The 18,080-nt window shown below is 42.7% G+C and overlaps 1 protein-coding gene across 1 annotated transcript; it reads right to left on the bottom strand.

The window, feature by feature from the left end:
• Positions 1–3,295: 3,295 nt before the first annotated feature.
• Positions 3,296–18,080, bottom strand: gramd2b (GRAM domain containing 2B). Its single transcript, XM_076078930.1, is given in 14 exon segments — positions 3,296–3,337; positions 5,427–5,508; positions 5,947–6,051; positions 6,428–6,503; positions 6,968–7,126; positions 7,323–7,419; positions 7,738–7,827; positions 8,513–8,584; positions 8,686–8,781; positions 9,101–9,204; positions 9,981–10,050; positions 15,858–15,945; positions 16,704–16,823; positions 17,992–18,080. Coding segments are annotated over 14 exon segments (1,290 nt in total).

Here is an 18,080-nt window from a genome sequence, read left to right as displayed (position 1 = left end):
AACAACAAAAGGACCACAAACAACTTCATTTATTAGAAAGATTTGTGTTTTCATGATCTGATGTTTCCCTCAATAACTATTATGGAAACAATTAAAGTCAGAGAGCTTTTTACATCATTGATCATTTCATTCAGTCACGTGAGGATCATTCCTGAGTGTTTGATGAGTTTCATCATTTAAGTTTAACCTGAAACATGGAGCCGAATACAATAACTCCAGTGTTCAAGAGAAACTATCATCATATTCTGAGTTATTTAATATCGACGTCACAATCTGCATTTATATAAATACAGAGGCAAATAGTTCATAAATATAACAAACGCATTCTCCCGTTAGAAATCGGTCCTACGCTTATTAACAGGACACAGAACACAGTATAAATACCACAGACTGTGTATAAATACCACAGACTGTATAAATACTCAATGCAGTTTGTTAGAGAGGTAACAGGCTACAGAGAGGAAACACCTCTACAGTGATGACTACTGTGTGTCTGTAGTTGCCCTCACATCTCATGTGATGAAGGTGATGGAGAGGCTGGTCTGGGCCCACCTCCGACCGCAGGTGAGATCCTCACTGGACCCTCTGCAGTTTGCGTACCAGCCTCATGTGGGGGTGGACGACGCCATCATCTACCTGCTGCAGCGAGCTCAGTCTCACCTGGATGAACCGGTGGCTCTGTGAGAATCACTTTCTTTGACTTCAGTGCATTCAACACCATCCAACCACTGCTGCTGAGTGAGAAGCTGTGGGTGGTGTTAACGCGTCCACCGTCTCCTGGATCACTGACTACCTCACAGGCAGACCACAGTTTGTCCCACTGGGCCGTGTGCTGTCTGATACGGTGGTCAGTGATACTGGAGCCCCACAGGGAACTGTCCTGTCTCCCTTCCTGTTCACCTTGTACACCACTGACTTCCAGTACAACTCAGGGTCATGCCATCTGCAGAAGTTCTCTGATGACTCTGCAGTGGTCGGGTGTATAAGGGACGCACGGGAGGAGGAGTACAGGGCAGTAGTGGAGGACTTTGTGGAGTGGGCCGGTAGAAATCACCTGCTTCTGAACGTGGCCAAGACCAGAGAGATGGTGGTCGACTTCAGGAGGAAGACGACGGCTCCACAACCGCTGAGAGTTCAGGGAGAGGATGTGGACATGGTGGAGGAGTACAAGTTCCTGGGTGTCTCCATCGACAACAGACTGAACTGGAAGACCAACATCAACGCTGTGTACAAGAAGGGGATGAGTCGACTCTTCTTCTTGAGGAAACTTGGATCCTTCAACGTGTGCAGCAAGATGTTGGAGATGTTCTACCAGTCTGTTGTGGTCAGTGCACTGTACTTCTCCGTAGTCTGCTGGGGGAGCAGCATTGGAGCCGGAGACACCAACAGACTTAATAAACTGGTTAAGAAGGCCGGTTCCATCATTGGCTGCAAACAAGACTATCTGGAAGAGGTGGTGGAGAGGAGGACACTGAAGAAACTATTATCCATGTTGGATAACCAGGACCACCCTCTCCACCACCTACTGCAGGGACAGACTGATCCAGATGTGATCATCAGCACCGTCATCAGAAACAGACGTCGCTTCACGTGACGCAACTGAGGAAAGGACTTCTCATATCTCTTAAAACATATTTCCTCGTTTCCTCTCTCCTCGCATGGTTTCCTCCATGCATCCCTGGTGGGAGGGACTAAGACGCAAGGAAAGGACCCAAGTGAGGGAAACGGGGATGCAATTAAGAGACTTGAGAAGTACCCCTCGTTTCCTCTCTCCTTGCGTGACGGCCCCTCCCTTCCTGTTGCCTTTAGTTTCACTTCTGGAGCTCGTGGTGTCGCAGCTTCTTCTTCTCTGCTTCTAAAGGTTAGTGAGCGACTCTTTTCACTGAGGGACTCTCGGAGGACTCTTTGGTCCTTCAGGTCCAGCAGAAACTAGTTCGACTGGACTTCAGAGGACCAGTGAAGAAGAACAGAGCAACACGTCAAGTCTTCAGTGCGCGTGTCGCTCCTTCTTTCCTCGTGAAGGAACCAAAGTCACGTTTGACTTCAGTCTCGCGAGAAGAAGTTACTGAAATACTTGATGTTTTTCTTCAGTCAGCTGAACACAAATGGATTTAAAGTGAAGTTTAGTATGTAAAGTATGACGTCATCGTCCGCCCTAAAGCTACCGCACATCACTCCAAGGAGTACTTGGAGTGATGTGTGTGTGTGTATATATGTGTGTGTATGTATGTGTGTGTGTGTGTGTATATATATGTGTTTATATATGTGTATATATATATATGTGTGTATATATATGTATATATATATATATATGTGTGTGTGTATATTGAACTATATTGGTTCAGAAAATAAAAACAATGCTGAAACAATACAAGAAAAATAGAACTTTATTCCCAGACAGAGGAAAATACAATCACATCATTAAACGTGTATGATTTCTATATTTACAGAGTCAGTCATTCACATCTCTGTAACAGTCTGCTGTGTGAAGCTCACAGTGGAAAAGTACTGCGAACAACAAGTTTTTAAAGCTACTACGTGAGTTTTAGAATTACATTACTGCGCCATCCGCTGGTCGAATAAAGAATGACACCGTGGAAGGCGGCCGTACAGGCTGCTGGGACTGTCTGATGATTGTCAAACACATAAAGATAATAAACATAGTCACTTTAATAAACCTCCTTCTCATATATCATTCACTGTCAGTAACAATATGGTGGAGACACTGACCATGGTGTGTTCAAGGATGCTCCAAAAAACAAGTGTCGGTTTCTGAACAACTGTTTAGTGCTGCGAACACAACCTCGATCCCAGAAGTGAGTTCAGTGTGACCGAAGAACAGCCGAGGTCAAAAAACCTTCACCGGTTTAAATGTAAATACAGCGACATGAGCGGAAAATATAAAGTAGCGTTACTGCCTCCTTAAAGAGATCACCTGATGTCAGAGCCTTCAAAATACTGCTGTTTCTACTACATTTACATCAAGCAGATGCAGTACTATTGTAATACTGTTGTATTTAAAATGATACCAGAGAGTTTGGTATTTTTGTTTTTGATTTTGCTGACCTCCAGTGATGTAGAAGTGTACCTCAGGGCGTGTCAGTACACTGTGACATCACTGCTGGGGGTGTGGCTACAGGTGAAACACTGCGCTCTTTAACGGTTTGTTTTGTGTATATCATTTTCAAGTCCTTTGTGTTAATGCATTAACACATCTCAGTTCATAACCTCTGCCACAATAAACTACATATTTACAGAACTGTAACCGGCACATTTATACTGGTCTCCAGTACATTCAGGCAGCTTCGTCCAGCAGTCTCTGCAGGTTCTTCTGCACCTGAAAGGACAGACGTGGTGCGTTAATGTTACTGCTGCTGTATGACATCAATCAATCAATCAAGTGTTATTCACATATCACCTTTAAAACAAATAGTATGCAATTCAAAGTGCTTTACAAATGATTGACAAGACGAAAACGAGAAGAAAATGCACATCAAATAAAGTTAAGAAAATTGATCGTGGTGAAACAGTAAAAAAGTTAAATTAGAGCAAAATAAAATAAGAAATAAAATGTATATAAATACTAAAAACACTAGCATAGAAACACATACGATAATTAGACGTAATAATAATGAACAATAATAATAAAAATGCCCACATGCACATTGCTATAATATATTTTGATAATGTATGTTTTTAAAGCTCCTGTAATCTGGTTTAATGTCCGGCACTGGAGATGGGAGGCAAATAGCCTAGCTTAGCATAAAGACTGGCAGCAGGGGGAAACTGTTATCATGGCTCTGTTCAAAGACAACTTGTGGTTTTAGGGGGACTATTTCTTGACAAAAAAAAAAAACTGTGTATACAAACTTCTGTGCTATAGTGCAGGGACGGAGTACAGTTTTTTTATATAAATTATATTTCTAGATTTTAAATACAACACAAAAACATCATCAGCATCAACAGTGTTATTCCAGACAACAGAAATGGACGTTTTTAGGGAATATTCGAAATCATAGTCATAATGGAAGTACATCAACATATAGAAAGTTAAGTACAGATATTGGACAACAGGAATAAATAAATAATGACAAAAAAAACATGAATCTAAATGTTCAGTCCAACATACGTAGGTTTTGATCCAAACCTGGCAACCTCACTGTGACGATCAGACATGACTCACAACAATCACGTCCAATCATTATCTATATTCATATTTATTTTCATGTGCACATGAAGAAACAAAGGAGGTCCAGGTGTTTGTTAGAGGTGTTTTTTTGGGCACTTTATGCTAAGCTAAGCACGCCCTGACTCCAGATCTGTACGAAACACATATCAATCTTCCATCTCACTCATAAGCATCATATACAAATATTGAACTATTCCTCCATGACATAAAAGTATTAGTTGTTTATGTTCTGTATTTATTAATCTATAGAATGTTTATTCTTTTCGTCTCACTTGTGATTTGTCCCGGTCCACTCAGTTTATTTCTAATATTTCTAATATTTCTATAATCTTTTATATTTTTTTATGGATTACAAAGGAACTCTCCAGACTTGCCGTCCTCCCTCCGTCCACCAGAGGGCCTCAGACTTTCCCACCAGACTCCCTCATCCACCTGCTCACCTGTTCCTCATTTCCCAAATCACACCCTCAGTATTTATAAGAGCCCGTCTCACCTGCTGCTGGCCGCATTCTCAGTGATGCTTCTACCTTCACCTCCGCTTGACCAGGCGCCCACTCTTTAAACTGTAATATTTGCAGCAGGTTCAGGATCTAGAGGTGGACTAGTCGGTGACATTCTGTCAGCTGCTGCTGTCTGTCAGCGAGGAGACGAGCGTCGGCCTGAAACGTTAATGACGAGCTCTCCTTACAGACCGACGGATCTCTGACTATAAATGTTTGATTAACGCCGACGAGCGTCCGGTTACGTTCTGTTTCTGTTCCTCACGCACGAAGAGAAACATCCTGAGCACCAGCGTCCTGTTCAATCTGAGGAGATGAGTTCATCGAGTAGGAAACACAGGCGACTAAAGGATACTCTGACATAATGGTGTTATGTCAAACAACAACTATCATTTCTTTGGTAATAGACAATGAATGGATTTTGGCAGCTGAGTATTTGATATTTACAGACTTTTTACTTTTTGCAGAAATCTTTGTAAACTGATTGAAAAGCCTTTTTGCTTGAATTAAACCTCGGAGACGGACGGACTGACTGACTGACTGACTGACTGACTGACTGACTGACTGACTGACGGACGGACGGACTGACTGACTGACTGACTGACTGACTGACGGACTGACTGACTGACTGACTGACTGACTGACTGACTGACTGACTGACTGACTGACTGACTGACTGACTGACTGACTGACTGACTGACTGACTGACTGACTGACTGACTGACTGACTGACGGACCTTCTCCAGCTTCATCAGGTTGATGGTCAGAAGTTCAGAGAAGAGCTCCGTGTTCACGTCGCTCCTCGTCACAAAGTCGTGTCTGGGGAACAAAAAGACAAACAAAGCTCATTTTTAAATATTGAAAAAGAGCAAAATCTCAAAGCCGCAGTCCACAAACCAATGACGTCACGGTGATGCGTTCATTTCTTATTCACAGTATATGGTTCATAATCATATTTTAGTTTTATCTATATACAGGCTCACTATGAATATGTTCCTCCTCCTTCTGCTGCTCTTCAGTCTCTCTCTCTGGGACAACCTTCTCAACCTTCTCAACCTTCTCAACCTTGGAGACCGAAGTTTGGGAAGTTTGAAACTACTTCTAAAGTTGTGTCGATATGAAAGTGTGAACAGGTTGGCAGCTGAAGTGTTTCAACTAGTAAAACATATGAATAATCATATTTTCTCAGGCTCTGTCCATTATATTTCTAAGTAAAAGTTTTTTTAACTTTTCTGTCTCCGCCGGGCTGTGACTCACTCCTGGTGGGTGAAGTCGGTGATGGAGCCGAGCGTCGTCAGCCTCTCCTCCAATGAGATGATCTTAAGAGCCAAGTAACAAGAGGACAAGAGCAGGACACACACTCTGAGACCACACACACACACACACACGCACACACACACACACACGCGCACGCACGCACGCACGCACGCACGCACACACACACACACAAACACACACACAGATGATCAATCTCTAGATGAGTGAGATAAAGTTGTTCAGAAAACAAAAATGAAATAAAGTCAATCCATGAATGAAGATGGAGTTAGTTAATGAATGCATTAATACATGAATAAACAGCTTCATTAGTGGATCATTGTGGCACGAATGTGAAGAATGTTTCATGAATAAATGAATGAATAAATAAACAGCTGTATGAACGAGTGGAGATGAATAAATACATGACAACTCTCTATGAATGAATGAATAGATGGATGCATGGATGAACGAATGAACTCACAGTAACAGGTAGACAAACAGCAGAGTGTTGAGAGAACCTGGTCTCAGAGTCCGGCCGTTGATCACCAGCTGTGATCCTGCAGACAGAGAGAAGAACCGCCGTGTTAAACTCACTAACATGTTTCATTGATCTGAGGTTTAAGTCACCAATTCATCACAAAGTTGAATTTGATGGCATTGTGTACTTTTTTCACCTTAATATTAATATTAACTTAATTAACTCATAATTAACTCATTATGCATAGTACTAATAATAGATCCATAAGGACAGTAAATAACGTAGGATATCAGAAACAAACTGTTCTTAAAGTCAAATGAATTGAAATTCGGGGATCTGGTGGAATTCAAGAGTGAACTAATCTACTAATTTACTTCCTGGCAACAAACAAAACCAGTTAAAAACAAACTTGATGAAGTCGGACGTGTTCTTTGTGCTCAAAGTTGAATGTTGTAAATGAGGTTCATCAGTCCAGTGCTGCATAACTAAACTAAAGACTAAAGAAGGTTTTTAACAACGTTGGAGGATTACAGACATTCGTACCAGCGTGGTGTTTGTCCTGCTGCTTGTTGTCTGAGCTCTGCTGGTGCTGCTTCTGGTTCTGGTTCTGGTTCTTCACTTTGTGCTGAAGGTCTGGATGCTCGGGCGGAGCTGCACTGCTCGTGTGCTTCAACGCATCCAGAAACGGAGGAACAGGGAACTCTGCAGAGAGACAGGACGCTGTGTGAAGAGGAGGAATTAAATAAAGATCAACTTCCAGCAGCAAAGGTTCTGCTGCTGGAATACAAACGTTGCTCCTTTAGTGAAAAGCTGTTGTCATGTTTGTGGATCTCCAGACGTACGAGCTCATCATGTGATGTGCTACGCTGCAGCTGATTGGTTGGCGGGTCGGTGGTACCTGCTATCTTGTCGGAGTCCGAGCTGCTGCTCTCCTCCACCTCCTGCCTCCTCTGTCTCACGGCGACGTCAAGCTCACAGAAATCAGCGGGAAAGCTCTGCAGGACACACGGACAGTTTGACCGGTCGCTCGTTATCTGAAGAGAACAGGAAGTCAGAGAGGAAGACACTGACGGGACAGTCACACGTCTGTTAGGCGTATAAAACAAAAACACCCGCCAAATCAAAGTTATGAAGAAGAATACAACTCATAGAGGTTTTCTTTCTTTAGTCTTTCTGAAAAGCTGAAAAGTCTTCCTGCTGTTTTATGTCCATATTTTGATATAAATTTCTCCATAAATCAAGCATTTTGTTCGCTTATAACAACAAACGGCTCCTACGTCTCCCCGCCGTGTTGCAGTGGTTTGTTGACCTACCAGAGGACAGCGAGGCGGCAGAGGAGACCTCTGACTTCTGAAGCTGCTGGCAGCCGAGGACGGGACGGGGCTGCTGCACGGACTCTTCTCCTGGACATGAGACATTCAATCATTATAGTTATTATTCAAAAGTATTAATCAGATCAGATGTGCAGCGTTTCTTCCTGTTTTAATGCTGACATGGAAGAAATACCACAAACAATACGCTTTACGTTCATGTGAGCAATCTGTAAGAAAATGACACAGTTTCTCCTTTTGGGATAAAACTCCACAAATAATTAGTCTTCGCATGTCGGCGAGACCGTAGAGCTTCTTAAACAACAGATTTAGATTAATTCATCACAGAACACAGAAACATACAAAAAGACAAAAGAATTTAAGAAGCTAAAAGCTCAAGAGGATCAATCACATTCCTGGATTTTAGGGGTTAAAACCTTTCATCCAGTTTAAGTTAATTCATCTTTATAGACCACTGTAACATACAATGTCTCTAAATGGGCTTCTACACATTAGTGTTCGTGACTCAGCTCGAACACTTAAAGAAGACACCGAAAACAAAAACCAGACAAAAACTTAAACATTTAAGAAACAGAAAAGCTGAGTAGATTTTAACTTCGTCACCACGTGTCTCTGAGTTCATGTGTGTGCGTTTGATGAGACAGAAAAGGTGAAAGACTTTCATTTTAAGATCAAGAACACTATGAAAATAGTCAAAAATCTGCATTTTAAAGGATTTCTACTTGTAACAAGTGATCATGTGTGAAGTCTGTCCTACCTCCAGATGAAGACAGATGGACATCAAGAACTTGTAGGTGTTGTCTCTGGACATGAAGGACACGAAGACGTACTGCAACAAAAAGAACACAAAGGTTCTACAGGTTGTTCTTGTTTAAAGTCTTCTGTGGTTTAAAGCAGACAGAACATGTCGATGTGCTCACAGGTCCTCACCCTGTCGTTAGCGGTGGCGATCACCAGGGCGTTGGGCAGCAGGATGGCGGTTTTGGTCTTCTTGATGTGCGTGACGGACATCACTGGGATGGCGATCTGGGACGGACAAACACCAGGATGAACAGATGAGGCCTGCAGGGACTACTTTAAGAACCTACTGTTAGAATCACTCCTCCTGATTATTGTGTAAACTGTGTTAGCCGTGACTCTCAAATAGAGAACGGACTCGTATGTTTTGATAAGAGTCTGTTTTCCGTGAAGCTTCACCAGGTGAATGTGAATCATTTAGGCCAAACATCTCTCATTAAATCAAACCTTTGAGACTTTTTGTACAGAAATGTTGCAGACGGAAACAAACCAACGGTATGTTTGAGATGAAAGAGGTAACAGTGACCTCTGTCCCAGGGTACGGTACCTTTGTGTCTTTTCCAAACACCTTGGAGTGGAAGCCGATCCAGTGGTCAGAGACAAACATCCGTCCCTGGTAGAGGATGTCTTTCTGCAGAGCACAGGTGTAACCTGACAAACAGGTGAATAGCATCACCCTACTGATGGGAACATGAATAAAACAGACCTATAGAGTTTTAAAACAATACTGGCATGCCCACATGTACACTTGAATAGCTTTCGGACACTGAAATTATTCCTCCTGTCCATACTGACTGAGAGAGATCCCTTTATAGAGCTTTTTCAGTAATCGTTCTGTGGGGGCAAAACAACCACAAAGACAAACAAAACAACTACAGAGAGACACAAAATGTCTTTAATGAGACTAAAACATACTCAAAGAGAAACAAAATAACTATAGCGAGATACAAAGCAACAACAATAACACAAAATTACTTCAAAGAGACACAAAACTACAACACTACTCAAAATGAGAGCACAGATGCCTAAAACAACTACAAAGAGACACACAATGACTATAAGGAGACATATAGAAATGACAGAGATACACAAAATGACCACAAATAGACACAAAACCACAGAGAAATACGTAACGACTTCAAAGAGACACAAAACCACAACTAAAGGAGCCTAAACAACTATAAAGTCTCTGTGTCTTGTCTCTTAGTCCGCCCACGATCATCACACTAAAATGACTTGAGGAAGGGATCTCTCTGTGGCCAGGAGGAACAGTTACATCCATGTGAGTATGTCTTTAAGCCGGTGAACCCGTCCTTTAGATCTTCACTTCGTGTGGAACTAACAGCTGTGCAGGTATCAGATGTCTCATCTAATCCCTCACCCAGTATTCAAGGGGAGCAGAAGAGTTGTGATCATTGATGACTTACTCTGTGTGAGCTGTTCCTCTTTGCTGATGTCCTTGAATATTTTATGGTACTGGCAGTTGCTCTTTGAAAGCTGAAACACACCCACACACACATATGATACATAATGCAGAGTGATGCTTGCACAATGTGAGTATTGATTATATTGCAAACGCTGTAGAAACTACTGAGACTTCAGATATGGGGTTTTGAAAGCTGTTGATGTTCAGTTTGATATTCTGTGGCATTATAAAATAACCATGAAGAAGTTCATTTTTTTTATTCAATTTTCGAAGAAACCACCAGAGTGGGTCAATTGGCGGAACGAATGAAAAACAACCTGGACGGCAGAATCAGAAACCCTTTACATCTACATTACAGACATTTCTGTTATTTATTTTGGATATTTATTTCTCTATTATTGACAACATGCCAGGCAGCAACCCACGAATTTGCCGAGTGAAGCCGATACTAAAGTGCCTTAAAACCTGCATTCTCTCTAGTGTCCACCAGGGGGCGACTCCTCTGGTTGTATAGAAGTCTATGAGAAAATGACTCTACTTCTCTCTTGATTTATTACCTCAGTAAACATTGTAAACATGAGTTTATGGTCTCAATCTCTAGTTTCAAGTCTTCTTCAATACAGCATGATGTTCATTTAGTACATTATGGTCCATTTAGAGTCAAACAGACCATAATGCAGGGGATGCTTTAGGGCGGGGCTACACGGTGATTGACAGGTCTCTGTGTAATGTAATGGTACTACTTTATCGACATGCAGAGCGGAGTGATCAGGTGTGTGTGATGTCAGATGTGGGCGTGTACAGTCCGCAGTCCGGACTGGGAGTTGGATGAATCCAGTCAGTCAACAGTCTTGGTGTTATGCTAATGTTGAGCTAATAAAGTTAGCCAAAGATACTACGGTCTCCTAACTTACTTTACACATAACACTACATGGTGTCAGAAGATGGCCAAATTCCCACCTCCCGAAAACTTCGACTTCTCTCGTCCGGATCAATGGCCGGAGTGGCGCCAGAGGTTTCATCGCTTCAGGATAGCAACGAAACTCAATAAAGAACCTGGAGAAGTACAGGTCTGTACGCTTCTCTACTCGTTGGGGAAAGAAGCCGAACATGTTTTCAAAACGTTCACGTTTATGGAAGAGGACGAGGAAGATGCAGATGATTATGAGACTGTAATGGCGAAACTTGATGGGTATTTCGTACCGAAGGTGAATACGATTCATGAAAGAGCACGTTTCCATCAGCGCACTCAAAAGCACGGAGAAACCTCGGAGGAGTACATCAGAAGCCTGTATGAGCTAGCTGATACCTGTGCATTTGCAGATGTGAAAAATGAAAATATCCGCGACAGGTTAGTCATAAGGATATTAGATAAAGACCTATCAGAGAAGCTACAGCTAATGCCAGACTTGACGCTCGATAAAGCGGTAGAGTTAGTGCGGCAGTCTGAGCAAGTAAAGGGGCATATTAGCCAGCAGGGAGCTAATGCTAACTGTTCTGAATTGAGTGAAGTAGCTTACAAGCAGCGTGTGCAATACAATGAAAAACAGAGAAACGGACGCTGGCATACAAAAGAAGCCAGAGCGAAACAAGGTGATAAGGGACACAAATGTTCTAGATGTGGCAGAGTGCACGCTAAAGAAGACAATTGTGCCGCACGTGATGCAGAATGCCACAAGTGTAAGAAGCTAGGACATTTTGCAGCAGTATGCCGTTCCCGCGTGATCAACGAGGTCACAGCACCCTACAAGGGGGGAGACGGGAGAGACGTTCAATTCCTGGGGGAAATTACAGATGTGGACGACTCAAACAAAGCATGGACGGTAAAACTGCCGGTGCAAGATATTAAAATAGAATTTAAAATCGACACAGGGGCAGATTTAAGTGTCATTTCAGAAAAGACTTTTAACCTCCTGACAAATAAGCCACGACTGAAAACTGGTGTAACCAAATTAGGCAGCCCAGGAGGTAGAGTGAACTGCAAGGGTTACTTCACAGCTACTACTGAGTGGAAAAAGCAAACATTCAGGTTTAAAGTAAATGTGATAAAGGGGCCACATGGCAGCAACCTGCTGAGCCGTAATGTAGCTATTGCTATGGGCCTAGTTAAGCGAATAGAAGAGATCAAAAGCACAGAGTATTTGAGTGAGGCCAGCCCAGCAGACATAGGCAGACTGAAGATAAAGCCAATCAAAATCAGACTGCAGGAGGATGCTGTACCCTACAGTGTGACTATGGCAAGGCGCGTGTCAGTGCCTATGCTCCCTAAAGTAAAAAAAGAACTGGACCGCATGGTAGCTAGTGGCGTGATAGAGCCAATCAAGGAGCCCACGGAGTGGTGTGCTCCGATGGTTGCTGTACCCAAGAAGAACAAAGAGCAGCCAAGGATTTGCGTTGATCTAAAACGCCTGAATAAATCAGTAAAGAGGGATAAGTTTATTATGCCCACAATAGATGACATCCTACCTAAACTCGCAGGTGCAAAAGTGTTTTCCCTTTTGGACGCAGCAAGTGGTTTCTGGCAGATACCACTAGACAGAGAGAGTGCCAAACTCACTACCTTCATAACTCCCTTTGGAAGGTATTTCTTTAATAGACTGCCATTTGGAATCACAAGTGCACCAGAAATCTTTCAACGTGAAATGACGGAGCTCTTGCAAGATCAAGAAGGCCTGGCGGTTTACATGGATGACATCCTTATTTATTCAGACTCGGAAGAAGTCCATGAAGTGAGACTCCAAAAGACTCTGGACACACTGGAGAAAGCTGGTTTAAAGCTAAACCACGACAAATGTCTCCTGCGTCAGCGACGACTCAACTACCTTGGACACTGCATCGATGAGCATGGCATTCGGCCAGATGAGGCTAAGGTCAAGGCCGTCACTCAGCTTGAGCCACCAAACAATGTCACTGATCTGAGAAGGATCCTGGGGATGATACACTACTTAGGCAGGTACCTGCCAAACCTGTCTGACGTCACCAAACCCCTCAACGACCTACTCAAAAACGACTTGACATGGGCATGGAGTGCAGTGCAGGAGGAGGCCTTTAAGAAGGTAAAACAACTCATCACAGAGTCACCTGTACTAGCATTCTACGATGTGAGTAAGCCTACCATTAGCAGTGCAGATGCTAGTAGTTATGGCTTAGGTGGAGTCCTGCTACAGAAACATGATGAACAGTTGAAACCAGTAGCGTTTTGTTCCAGAACACTCACTGATGCTGAGCAACGCTATGCGCAAATTGAAAAGGAGTGTCTTGTTGCAGTGTGGGCCTGTGAGAAGTTTTCCAGGTACCTCTATGGACTAGACTCCTTTACTCTACAGAGTGATCACAAGCCACTTATTCCCTTGATCAACTGTAAAGATCTCGACTCAGTGCCTATGAGGTGTCAGAGACTTTTACTACGTATGATGCGTTACAACCCTACAGCGGTGTATGTGCCAGGGAAACAACTTATCATAGCAGATACACTGTCTAGACATCCCCAGGCTACTGTCACACAGGAAATCGCGGAGCTGACCAGTGAAATCGAAGCCTATGAGAAAGCAATCCACGAGTCATGGCCCATTTCACCCACCAAGCTCGACATGGTCAAACAACAGACCCTACAGGACGCAGAACTGCAGATGGTTCAACACTACGTGATGTCGGGATGGCCCAAATATGCTGTTAAAGTGCCTAACAAGGTAAAAGACTACTACACTTCCAGACATCACCTCACGGTTTCAGAAGGACTGGTGTTGTATAATGATAGAATAGTAGTACCACGGATGATGAGGTCTGAGATATTACAGCGCATACATGATGGACATCAAGGCATAGTGAAGTGCCGGGAGCGGGCTAGGTGTAGTGTGTGGTGGCCTGGAGTAAGCAAGCACATCCAGGACATTGTCAGCACATGTAAGGACTGTCAGGAGTCCAAGCCAACCCAGAAAAGAGAACCTCTGATCACTACCCCGCTACCCAGTCGCCCATGGGAAAGAGTAGCAGCCGACATATGTGAGCTGAACAAACAGAACTTCTTGGTAGTTGTAGACTATTTTTCACGATATATAGAAATAGCCTACCTCAACGACATGTCAGGTGAAACCACGAGAGCTAAGCTGAAGAACATCTTTGCTAGATGGGGGTGCCCAAATTAACTTGTCACAGACAATGGCCCCCAATTTTCAGGCAGAGCTTTCGTGCAGTTCTCTAAGGAGTATGATTTCAGACATATCACCTCCAGTCCTCACTACCCTCAAGCAAATGGTGAGGCAGAGAGAGCTGTGCAGACAGCCAAACGGATCCTGAAACAAACTGACCCTTTCTTAGCCCTCTTGGTCTACAGAGCAACCCCGCTTCAAGCCACAGGCGTGAGCCCAGCTCAGCTCATGCTTGGCAGACAAATCCGTACTACAGTTCCTACACTGGAGGCTAATCTACAACCTGGATGGCCAGACCTCCACAAAGTGAGACAGAACGATGAGAGGATGAAACAGAGCTACAGGCAAGCCTACAATGACAAGAATAACGTCAGAACTCTACCAGACCTTCAGCCTGGAACCAGCGTTGCTGTGAAGCTGGATGATGAGAGAGGCTGGACAAAGTCTGCTTCGGTCATTAAGCAAGGTGACACACCGAGGTCATACCTAGTCCAGACGGATAAAGGAGTACTGCGCAGGAACCGGCGCCATCTGAGACCTCTCCAAAGCCCTACAGAGACTTTCCAGGAGGGAGGGGACGGATGTATAGTGAACGATGGAGAGTTAAGTTCACCTGGTTCTGATGCAGACACACCTCCTGTTACATCTCAAGATACTATGACACAGACTGCAACACGCACAACCTCCAGCGGCAGAGTTGTAAAACCACCAGACCGATACGGAGAGTATGTTAAGTAGTTAGGACATAGTCTGCATCAAGTGGCAGAATAATCCACTGCAGCTATGTTGGTGGCTGGTAGTCCACCCAGATCACAATAGTTCAGGATTGGTTTATGTTAAATGACTGTTTCATTAATACAAAATAAAACTGTTAAGTGCCAGTGTAAGTGCCACAAGAAGTTTAAATCCTGAAGAGATTTTGAAAAGTAAATGTATGTTGTTATGATACTGTGTTACTTAATAGAGCATTCGTTCTGAGTTTTACAATGACCAGTTAGACGTACAGAAGATGTTGACAGACGACATTATGCCTTTTTGCAGCATGTCTTAAATGACTCAAAGAAAGGGTGATGTAATGTAATGGTACTACTTTATCGACATGCAGAGCGGAGTGATCAGGTGTGTGTGATGTCAGATGTGGGCGTGTACAGTCCGCAGTCCGCACTGGGAGTTGGATGAATCCAGTCAGTCAACAGTCTTGGTGTTATGCTAATGTTGAGCTAATAAAGTTAGCCAAAGATACTACGGTCTCCTAACTTACTTTACACATAACACTACACCAGAGCTGCATTCCAAATATGGTCATTTCCGTTCGTTGATTGCAAAAAAGCCAAGATGGCAACTCAAGAACTCGAGGCTTCATACCGAGTGACATCACGATAACTACGTCCACTTCTTATATAAAGTCTGTATATATATATATATATATATATATATATATATATATACATATATATATATATATAATGCCTGAACTGTTAAAGTAAGACGTATTGTGTAATGAACAACTGTTAATCATTTTCAAAATAAATGAACAAAAAACTTCCATTTTTTGCATTTTCTTTGCTTTTCTAATTACGCCGAAAACAAACCGAACTGTGACCCAAAAAACGATGTACGTACCAAAACGTGACTTTTGTGTACCGTTACACCCGTGATGAATACATTCCATCATACATGACGTCACTGATGCAGTGCTGTTTGCAGGTGTGATGAGACATGTAGCTCACCTGGCTGTAGTGAGACTTCTTCCTCTCTATCTTGGAGTCCGTGTCCGTCTGGACCTGAGTCAGCAGAGAGTGATCGAAGGTCTTTGATCTGCAGACGGAGAGGAAATGATGTCATACATTATATCACAGCCTATGACACGGCTGCTTCTCAGTGAACCTCTGTACTCTGATGTATTCATACAACACTATTAATTCACCAGGTAAGATCACCGACGTTTTAACGAAAGAGCTTCTGTCTGTCCTTTCATTTTTACGACAACCGTTCATTCGATCAACTTCACACTTGGCAGGTGTGCTGCTGAGAACCCGATGAAGTTCAGTGTCGAGTGTGAGGTTGTTCGGATGATCGGTTCTCCAGAAAGCTGCAGGCAGCAACACCGGAGGACACGCAAAAAACTCAACGGGTGAAATGAAATGAAACAAATGCAAAACTAAAAAGCTATGAAATCAGATAAATTAGAAAATATAGAAAGATATTCTCTCTCTCTCATATTTATATAGGAGATATAGATATATATCGATATATCTATATCTATATAAAATGAAATACACTAGTGATAAAATAAATAAAGACGTCAAAATCACCAAACTCGAAGCTTCAAAACATCAGTTCACAAACCACTGGGTGACGTCACGATGACTACGTCCACCTCTCATGGACAGTCTGTGGGATTCATTGGTTGACATGCTGTGTGAAGCGTTTTCATGTAAAAAGTACCATAAAATGTAAATACTCAAGAAAAGGACAGCCTCAAACTTGTAAAAAGAAGTACTTGGTTACTCTACACAGACTGTCTGCACAGCAGACTCTGGCTACGTGTTGCATGTGGTGGTCTGTCTACAGACCTGACTAACGCCGGCTTCCTCCGGACCGACAGCTCGTGTTGCTCCGGATCGACGGCCTGCAGAGGCTCTCTGACCGTCCGTTCACTTCTCTGACGCTCCTCCATGTTTTCTGCATCGGAACTACAGACGGCAAGAAACCAACATTCAGAAAGCTGAAACAGAAACGACCAAAGATACACAGAGAGGACACGCGTACGCTGCACAAGCAGCAGGAAGGTTTTAAAAGAAATACACTTTGATGACATAAAAGATCAAATCAAACAGAAGAACTCAGTTTGCTCAACCGGTATTTTACATCTTTTCTGTTATTGATATTTAAATTAAAAACATATCAAACAATCATCAGTGTTACTGCAACATAAGATCTCAAGAAGCTGAATAACATACGCTAAAATGAATTACAGATACTTCACTGATTTCAGTGATATCTCACTAAGACTGCGTTTTTGAGTCTGATACTAATATTTGAGGGTTTAAAGAAATCCAATAATTTCATTTCATTTATTAATTCATAAAGACAACATTTAATCAGCATGTCTGTGAAAGAGCCAGTGTGGCCGGCTGTTTAATATCCAGGAACAAAATAACAACAAACAAACAGGAAGCAGCAAAACATGAGTTCACTAACACAGCAGCAGTAACAGCCAATCACAGGAAGCCGTGCAAGAACACAAAACACAGCGAGCAACACGGATCATAGTTACTGTAGAGACACGCAGAGCAGCAATAAGACATCAATAATACACGACAATCCTCATGTTAATATTGATAAAGTGTTTAAAAGGTGCAGTTATGACACATATATAGAAGATCAAACACGTCTGATACCAGTTCTTTAAATCTGATTCTTAAAGAATCATGTTTTTCGTGCTTTCTGAGGATAAACTATGAAACTCTGTTTCTAAATGAACTCAAACATTCAGTGACTTGTTCTCTTATCGGTCAACAGACTGTAAACACAGATAAGGATTCATATTATCTGTGATCAGCTAATGATCAGTATGAGCCGGCGTGACGTCTCACATTTAGATCAAAATACAAATATGTCTCATTTAAAATCATGTGTGACGAAGAAAAAGCAGCACATTTGAGCATCTGGTGCTAAAACAATAGAGTTTTACAAATACAGTTGTTGTTTCAGCACTTATAGAAACACCAGTGCTGCTACAACTACTACTATACTCAGACCAGCATGCAAATACTACAAGTAAAACACACTTCAACAACTAGTACCAGTACCTCCAGTATTTGGCTGTACTCATCTCCTCTGTCCTGTCTGCAGTCACACACTCACTGGTAGTCTCTGTCCTCGTGCTCTGAGGCTCCTCTGTTACGCTTCCTGTCGTCTTCCTGCTGCTTCACTCGCGTCTCTGTCAT

This window comes from Anarhichas minor, unplaced genomic scaffold, assembly GCF_050575085.1.
Source record: "Anarhichas minor isolate MPS153535 unplaced genomic scaffold, ASM5057508v1 ptg000068l, whole genome shotgun sequence".
In the NCBI taxonomy this organism is placed as follows: Eukaryota; Metazoa; Chordata; class Actinopteri; order Perciformes; family Anarhichadidae; genus Anarhichas; species Anarhichas minor.
The sequence above is the reverse complement of the archived record's forward strand: the minus strand, read 5'-3'. Positions and strand labels throughout refer to the sequence as shown.